The 17,053-nt window shown below is 42.0% G+C and overlaps 2 protein-coding genes across 6 annotated transcripts in view; both read left to right on the top strand.

Annotated features, from left to right (window-relative positions):
- The first annotated feature begins 29 nt into the window (after nucleotides 1–29).
- Nucleotides 30–6,019, top strand: ftcdnl1 (formiminotransferase cyclodeaminase N-terminal like 1). Its single transcript, XM_084907663.1, has 6 exons — nucleotides 30–461; nucleotides 1,628–1,762; nucleotides 2,038–2,133; nucleotides 2,414–2,569; nucleotides 4,036–4,224; nucleotides 5,033–6,019. Exons 2-6 carry the CDS (start codon nucleotides 1,648–1,650, stop codon nucleotides 5,467–5,469), a joined length of 993 nt encoding a protein of 330 aa, XP_084763789.1. The 5' UTR covers nucleotides 30–461; nucleotides 1,628–1,647; the 3' UTR covers nucleotides 5,470–6,019.
- An 858-nt stretch (nucleotides 6,020–6,877) lies between these two features.
- The window catches only part of LOC146370307 (nck-associated protein 5-like), a 103,665-nt gene continuing 93,489 nt past the window's right edge, over nucleotides 6,878–17,053 (top strand). Inside the window, exon 1 of one of the 5 annotated variants that reach the window (XM_084908670.1) lies at nucleotides 6,878–9,026. The gene's annotated coding sequence lies outside the window, so the exon portion shown is untranslated. The remainder of the gene's footprint in view (nucleotides 9,027–17,053) is intronic. The other 4 variants (XM_084908672.1, XM_084908671.1, XM_084908669.1 and 1 more) reach the window with 4 other exon arrangements.

The raw sequence follows: 17,053 nt of genomic DNA, 5'->3' as shown, positions 1-17,053 counted from the left end.
GTTTTCGTCCGCGCGGTCTACCGACGCCAAGAGAAGAACAAAGCAATCGTATAAAACACCACGTTTGTGGTGAAAAACGTGAACTGTCATCGATGTGAACCGAGGAGATTTATGGATATAAAACATAAATAAAATTGACACTGATTAAACCACTAATTAATTTTTTTCGAATGTTTTCATAATTTTATGGAATTTGTATTATTTTCCAAAAATAATAAGTAGGTAACAGCATGTCCAGAAAAAAAATATTTACACCCCAGACCTTTTTTATTTTTAAAAAATACATACGAGGACTGCACATACATAAACACATATCAAAATGTCTATGGTTGGGATCGGGGTGGAACCATCTTGTGCTGAGACTTCCAAAGTTTAGCTGAACACATAAAATGAACGTGTTTACCTTTCCGTGGATCTTGATGTGGGTGGGTTCCCAGCGGCTGCGCTAAAGCGAGTGCAAAGTGAGTGTTTTCCCGCAGAAATAGTTTATATTGCCCCTTTTTCCTTATAAACGCTGCACATACTTCAAGTGTTCCACTGACATGTTTGGTTCCGCCTACATAACACAGCAAAATAGTTTACACCAGGCTGGACTTTGTACATGTTCTACAGCTGTGCAAACAGATGTGCAAACACAATGGGTAAACCACTGCACCACCACTCGGCTTAATAATTCCCATAAGCTGCACTGAACAATTATATGACTTATAATTAACCATTTAAACGAATCTATCAGGTCATTCTGCACATAAGAAGAGTTCCATTCATCTGCTGGGAGGTAACTTCAGCTTTTAAACACACTGTGCAGCAGCTTATATTTATTGGAGAACTTTTCATAGCCCATGTACTTATTCTGTTGCTGCTTGAGTATCCATGTTACACTTAGAATTGCATTAAAAATCAGAAGTATTATTTCACTGCTTCATTTTTTGATGGGATGAAGATGCAGCTCTATGAACTATACCATTTATCATCAAACAGTTGAAATAAAAACAGTATCTCCTGAACTTCTCACAGGAATGAGCTCAAAGAAGTGGGTGCAACAGCAAAAACATGGGGAAAATGTCACCTGGTACTTTGATACATGCTGGGATAATTACAAATTTTAAAATGTAACTAATGCAGCCATTTTTAGCTTAAATATATTTTTTTGTGAATTGTTCAACTAGAACTAGTCATTTTTTCATGTGGTACCAGTTTGTACCACAACATGTAAGTACAAAAAGTACCTTTATTGGAAAACTGTAGTAGTTTTAAACTTACTATTTTAATTATATTTTGGGGGCTTAAATTATAAAAACAAACAAAGAAAAAAAAAACGTTTAAGGGCAGAAGTGTTGATCATACCTCATACCAACTGTCAAGCACAGTGGTGGAGGGTTGGCCTGAGGTGACCATGAACTCTTCTGCATACCAAAGTATTCTAGAGTGAAATGTGAGGCCATCTGTCTGACAGATAGAGTTGGTCATCTGAAACTGGTAAATAATGTTAAGGATTTTAAAAATGTTCTCATATATGAACCCTTGGAATTGAAAGAATATGGACTTTCTTTTTCCCATGATTGAGTTTTATTGGTTACACATTCAAATTTTCATCTAATGAGTGGCTGCATTTCTGCTTTCCCAGTTCTGCATACCTGATAAAGCATGGCCTCGAGCTCTTTGGGCAGGAGACTGGTGGCGTGTCTCCTCAATGTTTCTGAAGCTCGCAGGAAGGATCTGGTGGAGACGGTGGCCAAGGCAGCTTTGTACAATACTGAAGGTGAGTTCAAGGTACCAGCGGAAAAAAACGTTTGGATTTCAACACGAGCTAACTGCTGGTAAACTATTTACAGCCTCAGTTTGAAGGGCAAGCCACTATATATACCCAACTCTTAGCTGTAAAATCACTGCCTGTACGCAGTTATGTCATCCATGATGGCGCCAGATGATAATCAGATAACCACCCTACTCTAAGCACTAAATTTGCCCTTTACCTGTAAAATATAACCTGTTATTAGACATTTATTCACATGTATTGTCTTTATTGTGCTTCAGGTGTGAGGCGTGAGGGGACCACGGTGTTAAACATCTTTAATGATTATGACTACAACCGCTCTGTCATCACTATTGTGTCCAGCATCGACTCAATCAGTAAGTCCTCTTTGTATTTGTTCTTCTAACATGTTCCATATTCACTCTCTTGCTCCTGAGAGATGGATGAATGGGTTCAGCTCCAGCTTCCAATCCTTTAATAAGCTTTGTGAGGGATTTAAAGACACATAAAAAAACCCCAGTAAGAACCTTTTTCTAACAAGGATCACAGAGGAAAAAATCATTTCTACGAATCCTTGTCCGAAACATGACAGTCTTAAAAGTGAAAGCAGTCAAAGTTTGCAGCTTTTATTTGGTGGTGTTTTTTAATGTTTTCCAGCGGAGGCGATCCTGTGTGCATGCGAGAAGGCGTGCGGGCTGATTGACATGCAGACTCATACAGGAGTCCATCCGTGCATGGGCGCTGTTGACCTCATACCCATCTACCCACTGGGGGAGGAGGTGAGGGCAGAGGACTGTACTAAAGAGGCGCTCGGTATGTGTTTCACAGTGTTCCTGAGAGTTAATGTACCCCTGAAACACTGTACCCTCTTTAAATACCCCGTCATCAAATGAAGTGTTCATTCAAACTAATTATTGTTTGACTAACCTTCTGAGTTTCTCCATTATTTCACCTAAAAATTTCCACTACTCACACTTTTAGCTAATAATTCCTGTGTTTATTAACCCTTTAATATTCAACTGCTAACCCTACTTTCATTCATAGTTTTTGTTTTTGGTATTTCAGTTAATCCATACTTTTATCGTATGTTTTTAATTGCTATCCATACTTGTAGTAAGCTTGTAGTTTTAATTATTTATTTGTTTAGCTAACATCATTTAATTATGTTTTAGCTAATAATTTCAACTTTTAGCCAGATATCCTTTAGCTAAGTATTTAAAACTTTTTATTTATAATTTTTTAGCCATTTAAACCATTTGTCCGTCATGTTAAGCTAACAATTTTATTTATTTACTCTTTTCAAAAGTTAATAGTTGGATATTTCCCCCCTTCATTATAATTTTAAAAAGCAGTTCTAATTATTTACAGACAGCACATTTTCGGCTAATGATTTTAACTGCTAGCCTTGCTTTTTTAGCTAGTGGTTTAGCTAAAAAAAGGTTTCCATACTGTTAGCCAGGTGAGTTATTTCAACAGTTATCCGGTATATTTGTTTAAAATTTGAATTTGTTTATTATATGAAAACTTCTCAAAGGTTTAGTTGTTATTTTATAAATTCAAGCCTTCACCCTTTCTTTCCAGTCATTATTTAACTATTTATTTATCTACCTATTTAAATCATTTATATATTTGATTTACCCTGTTGCTACCGCTGCTAACTTTTCCAGTAAAATATTTTAAGATCTACTTGTTACTGCATTTTTTTTAGATTAGTTGAACACAACTTCCCACATAACCCTAAAATCCTATCTAACATGTACCCCTGGTTGGGAATCACAGCTATATTTTAAATCCTCACTGGCTGCCAGTGCTTGTAATTTATTTTTAGTTCATTTTCTGTCATGAGCTCATCCACTGTGTCTCTACAAGCATGTCTCACCTGCATGTAGCTGATGATGTGACGTCTTTTCTATTTTCTTGGGCTGTTGATTACTTTCACAGTTTACCAGCTGACTTCGCAGCAATGTGTCTATCTGATAATGAGCAATAACTCAACACTTTGCCCTCATGCCTGCAGACTGCACTCTGTATGCTAATCTGTGTGGTGTGATTGAAAAATGGTAATTGGTCAACCCACTAACAAGCACTGTATTCGTGCATGCATGTAATAAGCAGCCCATGTGTCCATATTTTCCATCCGTCTGAATTATATTCCCGCGGGTGTGTTTTGGTCCGTCACGGTCTTTGCACCTTTGCGTTTCTGAATTTGTGTGCACGTGATGACGTGCACTCCGTATGCCAGTCAGCTGAAATGTGTCTGTGCTCTTGCTTGGGCTCAGCTGTGGCTCAGGGACTTACAGAGAGGGTCCGGGGCACCAGTGCCTTCCTGTTTGGCTGGGCAGACTTCCCCTTACAGCGAGGGCTGGCGCACAGGAGGAAGGAGATGGGCTGGTTCAAGAAGACGCCGGACCTGCGGGCGATCAGGGCCGACGTGGGGCCGCAGCCACAGAAACGATTCGGCCTCACAGGTGAGCCAGAGGTAGCAGGTAATGAAGGTTAGAGTGTTTCTTTGGTGTGATTACACAACACAGGTGACTTTATCTGTGTTTGTTTGTTAGTCTGAACACAGGGTGTCTCCCTTCTCTATTCTGACCTTTGAAAGGAAAAATCTGAAAAGTTCACAGCTAAAAAAAATAACATTGACGTGTTACCAGATAAAAAAAAAGTCAGGCCACTGAGCCTGTTAGCAAATTTTGAATCTAACTAAAAGGTGTTAAGCATCAGATTCACACAGCCGAGGTATCCTGTTGTTGCCTTTGCAACATTTAGTCTCTATTATAAGCACTGCTGGATTTGTAAAGAAAAAAAATAATTTACCGGAGGCAAACAAGACGGGAGATCGAGGATTCATAGTGTTCCGGAGAACATCTGGTGAGCTACGTGTACCAAAGAAGTCGTCACTATCCAAGAAAAATGACTGTCAACCAGTTGACCTCACTTCACATCTGATGCAGTGCTGGAGAGACTAGTCCTGGCTCACCTCACACCACCTGATAGACATGTAGTCTGTGAGACTGGGCAGTGCTCTGTCTGACACGGGGGACTGTGCTGTGTCCATTCCTCTTCAGCTTTCAGTACAGCTTCTGCCACTCTGACCATTTTTTAGGGCTGAGGACTGCAGAGCACTAGTAGAACAATCTGTTTCTGAATGTGAATAAGACTTCAGAAGGAAGAGGATTGCTATGCAACTTTTGTCTCACTAATAAAAATCTGCAAAAAATGTTGTTATTGATTTTAAGAAGCTCCTTTAGTTCCGATTCGTCTGATCTCCTGCAGGTGTCGGGGCCAGTCCCTACGTCATGAACTGCAATGTCACAATTGACACCCAGGACGTCTCTTTGGGGCGCAGCATCGCCAAAGCCATCAGGGAGTCGATGCCGGGAGGCCTGCCTGGAGTGCAGGTGCTGGCCCTACCACACGGGGGCGCTGTGGAAATCGCTTGTAATGTGGAAAGCGTGAAGGGGACCCCGCCAGATCACCTCACCGCAGGTGAACCCTGGCCGTCTTTCAGCATCGGCGGCGAGTCGTACTGTCACGCTCCGGCTTCCCTCATCACGGCGAGGGTCGCCGAGCTGGCAGGGAGACAGGGGGTCAGCATGAAGGGCACGGCCTTGGTGGGGTTCACCCCCCATGATTGCAGGGGCCTAGCAGAGTATGCTCTGTCTCAGGGGATTGCCGAGTTCTGGAAAGAGCAGCGCAGGATCCGCATGTGAAAACAAAAACTAAAGTCGATAATCTGTGATAGATTCCGCCTCCGTTACCATGGAAACTGACTGTTATTGAGCCCTCAGGTACCACCGGTGCTGCTTTATGTTCTACCGCTGCACAAATACAGTTTATAGCATCAATAGTTTTTCTATTTGAAGTAATGTTTGAGTCAGGAGATCTTCACTTTCAGGGTTCTCAGATTTAGATTCATGAACCTCTGTGTTTCCCCAGAGCAGGACGAACCCCTGATATAGCAATATATCATATTCCTCTCCCTCCTGTGATATGTCATCAATACACTAAACTTTATTAATAAAACATGAGGCATTCTGGTGCATCATCTCCTCCCAGTTTGACCTACAGAGTCACTATTTTGTGACTCCTCGCTGTGGTGCCTGTTAAATAAATGAGCAAAAAAGTCAGTCAGAAGAACTGAAAAAATAGATAAACTCACCGAGGGAAACTGAAACACTGAGTGATGACTGATCAGTTTGTGTGATTACCTTTAGACTAAAAACATCACATTTAATAAAAAGTTTAACAGTTGATGCTTTTCTTTTGGTATTTTTTTCACAAGTTCACATAGAGTGCGGTGGAGTTGGAATGACGGATGGGGTCAAAGGTGAGGGTGCTCTGAGTTCCTTGTTTGCAGAGGTGATGGACAGGTCGACGGGTAAGGTCAGGCATTAGCGTCTGTGAACTGTGACGTTGGCAGACGACAGACAAAGTTATAGAGACAAGGCTGAGAAGGTTTGGACAAAGGATGCAGAGGATGGAGCTGCCAGGCAGGAGAAGAAGACGCAAACCTCAGAGAAGATTCATGGATGTAGTGAAGGAGGGCATGCGAATGGTTGGTGGATCAGAGGAGTATGATAGGAATACTGCAGTGACCCCTAAAAGGGAGTTACCAAAAGAAGAAGAAGACATACTGTTATGTAACTCCATAAGTAGATTTTAAATCAACCAAACAGCATGTGATTGAAGTGCAGAATGTCAACTTTAATTCAACGAGTTTGACAGGAGTGTTGAACCGTTTATGAGTTACTGCCATTTTTATACTTTTGGTGCTTTTTTTTTTTTCAAGAGTCTGTGTAGAATAACACACCTGACCTCTGAATGCCTTCCTGCTTTGGGAGTATTTACTTCAAAGTCTCTGAACTTGCCAAAGAGTGAAAATGGTGACATTTTGAGCGTGTCGCTCTCCAGAGTGAAATTGGAGACATCGCTTTCCACATGCATATGTGTCATTTCCTGTTTGGAGCAAATAGGACAGTTGTGTTTACTGATGAGTCTCTGCTGATGAGTTTTTTCCCATCATTTTTTCTGCCATGCGTGACTCTGTGGGAGAGTCGCCATCTGTGTGAGAAACGGCTATTTTTGTCCCGCGCCCGTTTAAAGCCTGCCGAGTTTTCTGTCCTTTTGTTAAATTTTCAGAGATCCTGCTGCACGGGATTAACCCTTTAATGACAAATCTGGCCAGAGGACAGGTCAAGAATTAACTGGGGCGAAATGATTCCTGTCATTTTTACATAATGTACTGAATAGCTGCAGAGTAATAGAGTGAAGGGGGTATGGGTTTGGTTCATTATGTTATATTAATCTGGGCTATATGGAGGTAAAAAGCCTCAGAAGTGTTTAATTTTATGCCATATGGAAGGGAAATCTAAGAGCCCGTAACAATCTAATCTACATCCATAGTGGGCGCTAAGCTGTTAAGCTTTACACCCAAACGGAGGAGGGGTGATTCACTGAGTCTTGCACGGAGAGGGACGAGCTTTGGCTTCAGGGTTTGAGTTTACTATGCTTTCGTTATGTTGTGTAATTTTGCAGGTTTTCTGCTTTCGATGTGACGTAAGGTTGCAGCGAGAGGCTGAAGACTTGCAGTTTTTGTATCCCTGTGTGTTTGGATTAGCTTTCTTGCTGTGTGAACGGTCACCTCTTTGTATGTCATCCAGCTGAGGCTCTTAGTCACACGGGCATCGCAGCCGTGCAGCTTCGTTTCATCTCTCTCTCTCTTCTGCATTTAGACACACATGCATTTACTCTATGGGATGCCACACACACACAGTCGGATACACTCTGCCTGACAGACTTGGGAGCATCAAGGCCTTATCTAGGTCACAGCATAAGCCCAGAGGTATCCTGTTCTCCACACACGCGCGCACACAGACGTATGAATGTACGTTTTTAAATTTGCAGTCAGAGTGACGTGTCTGGAACATTGAATCTATTTTGACTCATTCCTCCTCGGCTAACAGGGAAAGGATTTTTTATTTGGATTTCATATTTGTGCACCCCCTTCTTCTCCCTCCCACATTAAGCTCGTTTTGTAACTCAGTCTAGCGGCTCTCATGATTGTCACAAGGCCATCATTTCTTTGATTAAGCACTCTTCCCTCTGCAGATCCCGGAATCAGAGATGCTTTGCCACCGAAGCCTGAACGAAATGTGTAATCTGCTCGAAATAAAGGCAAATTTCTCTTTGCTTGCTGCTGCAGAGGTACCATAGGATGCCTTTGATTTGACTTAGCCTGACAGTGCATCATCCGAGATGCAACCGGGTGTCACAGCACAGAAATAGAGCTTATTTCTCCGCTTCAGTCTTCTATAAATATTCCAAAGCTCTCTTTTCTCCTCCCCCCTCCCTCTTTCCACTGTTTGTCCATTTTTATTCTGCCTCCCACATCTTCCCTTTCCCCTCTGCTCTTCTTCTATAACGTGGAGTACTCACTCATCCCTCCTCTCATTTCATTCCTGCAGAGCTGTCCTTCCACAGATTTCCTTCAGCCTCATGGTTAATCTCATCTAAGCAAGTGTTTGCTTCAAATATAAGAACGTTTACAAAGACGGGAAAAAAAAGAGGCCAGGCTCTGATTTTTATCTTTAAACAGTTAGTGCAGGGTGCCGTCCTCCCTAACCTATCAGTGGGAGAAGTAAGAGTGCCACCTATGAAGTCAGCAGTCCCCCAACCCCCATCCTGAACACATGTTCAACATCCTCTGGGCACAGGCTGAGCGGAGCGCTGAGACACAGCTGAGAATTAGAGAGGAAGAGCGGGAGAGAGAGAGGAAGAGGGCGCAGTGAAGTGGAAATATGGGTGAGCATTAGAGAAAGACAGAAATAGAGCGATAAAGCAGTGAATTAGGCAGAGGCAGGGAGAGGAGGAGGAGGAGGAAGAGGAGGAGGCAGTCTTTCACTGATGCTTGATGCAGTTAGATTCTCATACAGCAGCAGAGAGCCGTCGTCGAGCGTGGATGAGAGAACCTCATGGATTTGCTCCCGTCTGAGTCTCGGTGGAATTCATTGCATCCGAAGCAGCAGCAGACGGAGGAGGAGGAGGATGCTGCGACTGCGGCTGGATGTTAGGATCCATGCGGGCCTGTGATGTCTGCGTCCTTCCTCAGGATGACTCTGACCCAGATCGTGGAGTCGCGGCACTGCTCCTCCTCGGGTGGTCTGCCAATGTGAGGCGGACGAGGGATGCTCTGGACCTCGGCGGTCGCCGCTCAGCCCGCTGCCTCTGCTGACATCTGTCTCCGTGGATACGCACAGCAGCTGGAAGGGTGAGGATGCACAGCACTGACCTGCGCGCTGAAATGTCATGCTCATTGGTTTTCTGTGTGTGTCTGTGTGTGAGTGTGTGTTTAAATACCAGGCTTCCTGCAGATTCTTAAAAATTAACAAGGCTTTGAATTCATTAATCTGAAAATGAGGCCTTATAGGTTTCAGGATGTCTCACACCAGGCTCTGAAGTCCTAAAATTAAAAAGATGTTAATCTTATATTGCAATTTTAAAATCTCTAAAATACGCATGTTTTAAATAATGAGAACATTGAATCAGGATATTTGATCAGAAATAAATACACTGTAGAAGAGTGGAGAACATTTAATATGATTTCCAGGCCCCCTGAGCCTCCATATGGGTGTATTACTCAAAAAGAAGCTGCATAAGTGTTTAAAGCTCAAGAATATGAAAAAAGGTTGCTAAGACTTTATATCCAAAACATCTTTGTACTGTGTTGAAGAGATACCTACTGAAGGTGAACTAGGGTCAGGCTGTACTTTTATGCCATGCAAATTAGCACCACTAGATGGTGTAGTGAGTCAACCAGACAAATCATTATTTTTGTTTCACAATTTACTCTTGAGGAAATTTGGGCGGAGTTAAAAGGAAATATTAAACGTTTAAAAAAGCAGCAGCAGATCAGAAATATCTTTGCACTAGATGTTAACTGCTGCCCCCTGCTGGTGAAAGTTTTCAGGTAATGACAAAAAGTACCTTTCAAAAGTACCTCTGATAGGTACTTTTTGTAAGGTACTTTTGTGAAAGGAAGCATGTTGACCCTTTACCTAGAAGTCCCTGTTTAAGCACAGATACTTTAATACCAAATTATACTTAAAGTACCAAAAGTAAAAGTACCCTACATACATGAATATATATAAGAAAGATTGGTCCATATGTTGTTGAAGCAGTAAATCTGTTACCTTGCTTGACAGAAGAAGAATGTATAATTATTTCCCACTACTGAATAAACAAATTTGTGTTTCATTCTTCTGTAAATTAAACCCACTTTTAAAAATCCAGTTAATATTTTTAAAACCACAGTCTGGGTGTTTTTCATTTTTGTGAAGGTTAAAAACTATTTTATGCAGGACAAACTCTCCTCATTACGCAGAGACAAATACACAACATAATCAGATTTTCATTCATGTGAATATCGCTTTAATGTTGCATCTGGAGGTGATTTTACTTACTGTTTATACTGCTGGGTAACTTTATCTAAAAATAATACAGCATCATATATTTTTAAGCCTGCTAAATAAAAATGAACTAAAGCTTTACAATAAATGCATCAATACTTGATTGTTCCACCGCTGGTCCTAACAAAGCTCTCATTGTAAGACTGACTGGCTCGCTCTAGTCCAATAGGATTGGTTGTCAGGCTCTGGTCACGCGCCAATCAAAATATCCAAAATGCCGGTTGCTGAAAGCAGCAGCACTTTCTGCTAGCAAGCAGAGAGATGGAGTTTAAGTCCAGTGACGTCTGGCCTTTCTGCATGACCAAGTATCGCTGGGTAAGATACTGAACCCTGAGTTGCCTCCAGTGCATTGGTTGGAGTGTGAGTGTGTGAGGTTAGGTTAAATGAGCTTAGGCATAGAATGTGTGTGTATGAATGGGTGAATGATGCTTGCAGTAGAAAAGCACATCTATATTACATTTGTATTAATGTGCAGCTGTGTTTATGACTGGATGCCATCTCAGGGAACGTATGATTGATGCACATGACAGTGGCACACATCATCACTGTAAGTGTAATGCGTCCTTTTAGTGCGGCGCTTTAAGCTGACCTTATTTCTTACTTGTTTCTTGTGCTGACTATAAGAGACTGTAAGAACTTAACACCAGATTATGGTGTTCCCGGAGATTATTCAACATGGTTACTTAACAGACTTTGGATTAATTAAAAAACAGGTATGTCTCTTTAATTAAGTGAATTTTCATTAACTTTAATTATAAAATCAATGAAATATCTTAATAAGAAGTGATGTCAGCCTGCCACGGCCTGCTGGGGAGTGAATCTGGACTTTTATGGAGGGACAAAAGTGAAGGAGAATGTGTGAAACCAGACAAAACGGTGTTTGTTGATGGACTAGAAGCCAGAATTGTGACCGAAAATGACAGTTTGATGAACTGCGCCTCCCTCCACCAGCTCCATTACAACATAGGACTTGAAATTAAACATAAATGGCCTCGTTCTCTGTGATATGAGATGTGGAGCATGAAGAAAAACCTAGCAGAGCTTTCTTTACTTGTCGCATCTAAACGCACCAAAAACACCCAACAACCTGAAGGAAATGATGTAATTTTCTCTGGTTGCGTCAGCTGTGAAGTGGCATTAAAAACAGTGTTAGAAATTTTAAGTGTTTAAGCTGTTTTTAACCCTGAATACATCACAAATCATCGCCTGCAGTGCTGTGCAAAAGTCTTGAGCCACCCCTCATTTCTTGATGTGTTGTTGGGAAATAGCTGCAGTGATTTATTCAGATATGTGCCAACACACATGAAAATACAGGATTTAAGGTGAAAACAGAGCGTTTTTGCCAATTCTAATGACTTTGAATGTCAATATTTAGTATGATCACCTTTATTCTTCAGCACACCCTGAACTCTCTGAGGCAGCCTTCTTATAATTTCATGAAATAATCTTCAGGAATAGTGCTCCAGGCTTCTTGAAGGACATTCAAAGCTCTTCTTTTTCCACTCTGGGGAGGCCAATCCATGACTGATAGCATTCCACTGTATGCTTCTCTATCCCAGTATGATTTTACTGCACTGTCATTCTGAAAAATGAAGCTGATGCCAATCAAATGCTTTCCAGATGGAAATGTATGGTGGATCAAAATCTGATGGTGCCTTCTTGCGTTCGTTTTCACTGATATTGACAAGATGTCCAACAGAGCCTCCCCCTTAAGAATGGCTTCTTGGCAGCCACCCTTCCACTCAGACCATTTCTGATGAGGCTTCAAGCCAATGTCTGAAGAAAAGATTTGGAAGACCTTCAGAAAGTCTGGAGATCTGCTGCTCTAAACCAATTAAAAACAAAAACAGTACAGAGTCTGGCTTCGTGGTAGCAAAATATAAAGAAATAATGGGTGGCTCAAGACTTTTTCACAGTACTGCAGCTCCAGTTTCATGGCTGTGATGACGAGTATGCATGATCTGTGCAGAATAGCTGCATGTATAATGTATGGCCTGGGAAGTGTCATGGAGAGCAACAAGTCAGTGTGCTTCCCCCAAAGTGCCAAGAAAAGTAGGCTAGGATGGCACAGGCGGAGGAGACCCGGATTAATAATTTACTCGAGTCCTTTTTTAAAAGCACTTGGCTTCATTCTGCTTGAATGAAGAAGAAATCCTATTTGTTTTTCTTCCTGGAAAAGATTTTGATTTTATGATTTTACTCAGATGAGATCGCACTGATCCCAGGGAGCCTCTCCTCCTCCTCAGCGGAGCTCAGATCAGTTCATTCATGTTTAGTGAAAAAGACACACATCAAGTCACATATCAGCTCATCAGAAATTATAAAAGAAATTAGCAGTGGGTGTCACTTGATCAGAGGTCAGATGATGGTGAGCGTAGGAGGCTGATTTCAGTTAATGTGATGTTTTCTGTCTACAGTACTGGCACGAATCTAGAGAAGCAAAGAAGTTTGTTTTATTTTGCGCTCTGTCTTTATTCATCATGTATTTATTTATAACATTAACATGTATTCATCACAGTGGGTTGTCAGGCTCTTGATAACAAGCTCCCCGGGTATGTATTACTCATAACCTTATCAGCATTTTGCAGTCACAGACGTGTCAGTGAGTCAACTTATAAGTTTAGAATTCATAAGTCATACAACTTCTTTAAAGGAGCTATCATCAGACAAAGATTTTTCTCTTTATTTGGGCTCCTGGTGCAGAGGCGGACAGGAAGTGGATACGTGGGTGAGAAAGGCCATGACGTGCAACAAAATTCCCCCCAGCCGGGGGTTGAACCAAGGACACCGCTACTGAGATGTCATGAGACGTCAATTTTTTAATAATTAGGCTTATAACAAGTCCCCCGCTCATGTTCATGTCTGAACAAGAAACACAAAATGTCCTTTTACTCCTGACCACCTGATTGGTTGGGCAGTTTTTACACCCCAGGCATCATCGGGAGCAGCAGAAAAACTGAAAAACTGGAATTATTAATAACTTGTCTACAACTTGTCTTTTGCATTTGCAAAGCCGTCCCGTGGCCTGGATGCTTTGGTCAGCCAGTCATCAACAAGGATAATGCCCCTGTTAAACATAATGTCACCAGCTGTAACTGTATCATCTCGCTCAAAATACTCACTCAGTATATAAAGTATTCTTCCACTGTAGAGGATGTGTATTTTTCCTATTCTCGGCTCTGTCTGTACACATTTAGACTCACTTGGATCAGCTCCAAGTCCAACATCAACAGCTCAGTTCCCTTGTGATGGCACAGCAGTGCAGACTCAAGTATAGATACAAACAACATTAGCCACTATGGATAAAAAGCAGGACAAAAACATGGATGTAGCTTTCAGGTCTGAAAAGTGAAACAGTCTGTGTGCAGTTCAGTCACCAATAATCTGATGTAACGCCAGTCAATCCAATCCAATTCTGGGCCACATTGTCAGGTGTGCGAGTCCACATTTACTTCCTGTAGTTATATCCAAAACTGGTCTGCACACATGGAGCGATATAAGAGTTTCGTGGTCGCCTGGACTGTAACAGCAGCGTTTTCAGTGGCCATTTAAGCTCACAGGTTATCAGAGTGTCTGCGCTGCTGTGGCTTCTTCCTGCAGGAAGAGTTAAGCAGGAAGGACTTCAAAAAGAGAGCTAATGTGACAGCTGCGAGTTACAATAAATTGGGAAAAGTAAACAATTAGGTCTTGTCCCTCACAGCGATAAAAAATTACCACGCAGACCGAACTGTCACACTGATGCAATTACTCCACTGATAAGACAGTCAGTTTGATAAGTAAGACACTTGTAATCTCACCACATTTACATTCACTTATCTCCTCAGCTCACACTCATTTAAAGACATATCAAAGCTTGTTACGTGTATATTTAATGGATTTAAGATACATATTTTAAAAAATAGAGTCCAGCAAGCTGCATTATTTGAGTCACGGCAGCGGCATGGCTGACCTCATTTCAATGTACAGGAAAACCTTTAAACAGTGTATGTAGAGTAGCTCCGGGGCAAAGATTCAACCATTGTCTGCTGCTGCATCTCTTCCACGGCTGCCACATAGAAGCAGATACTCTAAAACATCCGATTGGGGGAGTGTATGAGCGCCCCGTACAGCCACATAAAAGGGGTCAGCGGTAGCCTAAAGGTTAAAGAAAAGGAAGGTTTCATTGGTTCTATCGGTGCTCTGTATTATAAGGCTTCAGATCGAGAGTAGCCTCTATTTTTTAAGATATCAAGAATAAAATGAGTCAGTGAGATCAAAGATTATTTTGTGCTGTAATCAGCCGATACCTGATCATTAGTGCCAGGGAAGAAGAAGATGCCAGAATTTTAATCACCAAAACTGAAGCATCGACTTGTTCTTAGTACATTTAACCACACAACGCAACTGGGTGGATACAAGTAAACCCCAGACTGGCTCTGGGATGAGACCCCCGATACAAACTCAGTCATGAGGTCCAGTTCAGGGACTCCAGTTATCTGAGGTGAAGCCTGATAGCTAGAAGCTACAGCTGCCTGTGTAGCCATCTACCTGTCAGTCAAAGTAGTCAATTCCTGCAAAAGCATTATTTACAAAATATCAGCTTTTTTCCGGCAGTCATTAAAAGAAAATTTTGATTGATTTTGAGAAAAAGAAGTTGGGTATCCTGCCAACAATTGAAAGATTTCGGTTTCTTTGGCTTCAACTCTTAGACTTAATCAGCTCAAACATTTCTCTACACATTTCCTTAAAATATGCTAATTCCATGTACAGTGTTAGCTTCCCCACCGAGCAGCACATACGGTTTTCACTTTCTTTGACAAACAGCGCTCGAGTTAAAACACCTGCTGGTGAAACACTCCCCAGTTTCATCCATTTCAGATGACGGCAGGGAGACCGTAGCTACAGCTAGCTCTCAGTCTACAGTCAGTCATCATCTCCCCGCCACCAAAAACCATTTCACACTCTCTGAGCAGGCCGGAGGAATGATGAGCTGGGAAAGGGTGGAATGAGTATTTTAAAGTGGAGCTGAGCACACCTGAGTCACGTCCATGCATTTTTCCACAGCGTTCCCACTCAGAGAGGATAGCACAGCTGCAGTGATGCTGAAAGCCTGCAGGGCCCCTCGTCGATAGGATTCCCGAGGCGATTCAACAACTCTGGTTAACGTTTGGTTATTTAAACCACAAAGTCTACAGACCCAAGGTGATGGGAATTTGCGCGTATCACGTGTCTTTGTTTTAATTGATTTGAAAGCACCATTGAGGTGTCCTTTAAGCGTGCTGTGAGTCACCTCCTGCCATGATTAGCTTTCCCAGTATTTTACCTTCATTCGCTGATGTATTGGTTGATTTATTTTGCCCAGCAATGTTAAGTTTTTGGTATTTTACGTCAATGGAAAAAAAAGCATGTCTCTGATCTGTGTGAGCACAGTGTGGATGACTGATTGTTGTTTATGGGAAACAGTTGATTCTTCATTGCATTGTGCTGAATCGCTTCCTGGCCTGGTCATGTAAACTAAAGAAACAAAAGAATACCCAGACACTGAATGAGCGGGTGGATTTTAACCTACTGCAACGGTTTCCACAGCAGGAGGATGCTGGCAGTGAGAATGAAAGTCCAAAAATCAAAAAATAGGTGGTGGGAATACATGGTGAGGCAGACAGCAAGACGAGCGATCAGAAGGAGAGCAGGCAGAGGTCGTTCACACCAAGATAAGTGCAGAATGATCCACAGGACAAAGAAGCTGAGAGGATTTATATGAATGATTGAGGGAGAGGAAGCAGGTGTGGAGGACAGCACAGGTGAGCCTGATCAGGCCGGGATGGACGATTACCACACAGAGGAAGTAAAACCGATAACGCAAAATAAAACAGGAGAATCCAGAACCACGATAGGCGTTTGTCATTTGCTGCCTACACTTCGCCTGAGGTGGAAAACTGAGTCACCACGAAACCAGAAGCTACGCAGATTTTGGTGTAATATGATGAAAAACCAGTGATGAAGGAAACGCAGCCAAAATAAAACTGAAACTTATGATAACGACTGAAAGGTTTTTCTCAGAGAGTTTTCCATCTATTTTCTATGTCACAATAAAACTGTAGCTCAAAGCAAGGCGTCCAGTCGATGTATGCTCACTAAACGATTGATTATTAGACCAAAAAACATCTGAAATAACAGCTAACACTGGGGATTAGGACTAAAGGAGAATATGAAGACTAAACGTTAGCTTCTCTTTGTGCTCAGTGCATTTCCTTAGCAGGGCTATACATTGGTAAAGTAGTGTGCACTGTCACCTCACAGCAAGAGCGTCCTGGGTTTGAATTCGGCCGGCTGAGGCCTTTCAGTGTGGACTCTGACATCCAGAAACATGCATATCGGGTTAAGTGCTGAATGTGAACTGAACTGATTGAACTGTCCAGGGTGTACTCCGCCTGTCACCCTGCAGCCCTGTGACCCTGAATTGGATGAAGGCTTAAAAAAATCGATGGATGGGAAGATTGAATAAAATAAAAACCTCTTAGCTTTACGTCCCACATAAGTTTGTGCTGATCACCATACACACAGGCTGTGAGGCGAGATGTATAGACCCCCCTCTCCCTGGCCTCCACCTCCAGCCATGTCCCTGCAGACCTCTGTGTTTGAACATAAACATACTGTGGGCTCATTATCTGATTTTTGCTGTAACAACTGATGACTGTGGCATTTTTGTTGGCTCGAAGCCTCACTTTTGGGTCCTGGAGTCACAGCAGGGAGTAAATGAAAAACATGCAGTGAAGCTACGTGGAATATGATTTTTGTAGAGACGCTGACCTTTAGTTAACCAAAAATTAGTGTATAAATCATGGGAGTG

This window comes from Perissodus microlepis, chromosome 16 (assembly GCF_051167445.1).
Source record: "Perissodus microlepis isolate ML-2025 ecotype Zambia chromosome 16, ASM5116744v1, whole genome shotgun sequence".
In the NCBI taxonomy this organism is placed as follows: domain Eukaryota; kingdom Metazoa; phylum Chordata; class Actinopteri; order Cichliformes; family Cichlidae; genus Perissodus; species Perissodus microlepis.
This window is presented reverse-complemented; position numbering and strand designations above follow the sequence as displayed.

Bases quoted from the DNA above. Each gene is read 5' to 3' on its own strand.
- ftcdnl1 (XM_084907663.1), top strand. From the start codon at position 1,648: ATGGCCTCGAGCTCTTTGGGCAGGAGACTGGTGGCGTGTCTCCTCAAT. The intron at 1,763-2,037 runs GTGAGTTCAAGG...ATTGTGCTTCAG, and splicing joins AGCTTTGTACAATACTGAAG to GTGTGAGGCGTGAGGGGACC. The intron at 2,570-4,035 runs GTATGTGTTTCA...GCTTGGGCTCAG, and splicing joins CTGTACTAAAGAGGCGCTCG to CTGTGGCTCAGGGACTTACA.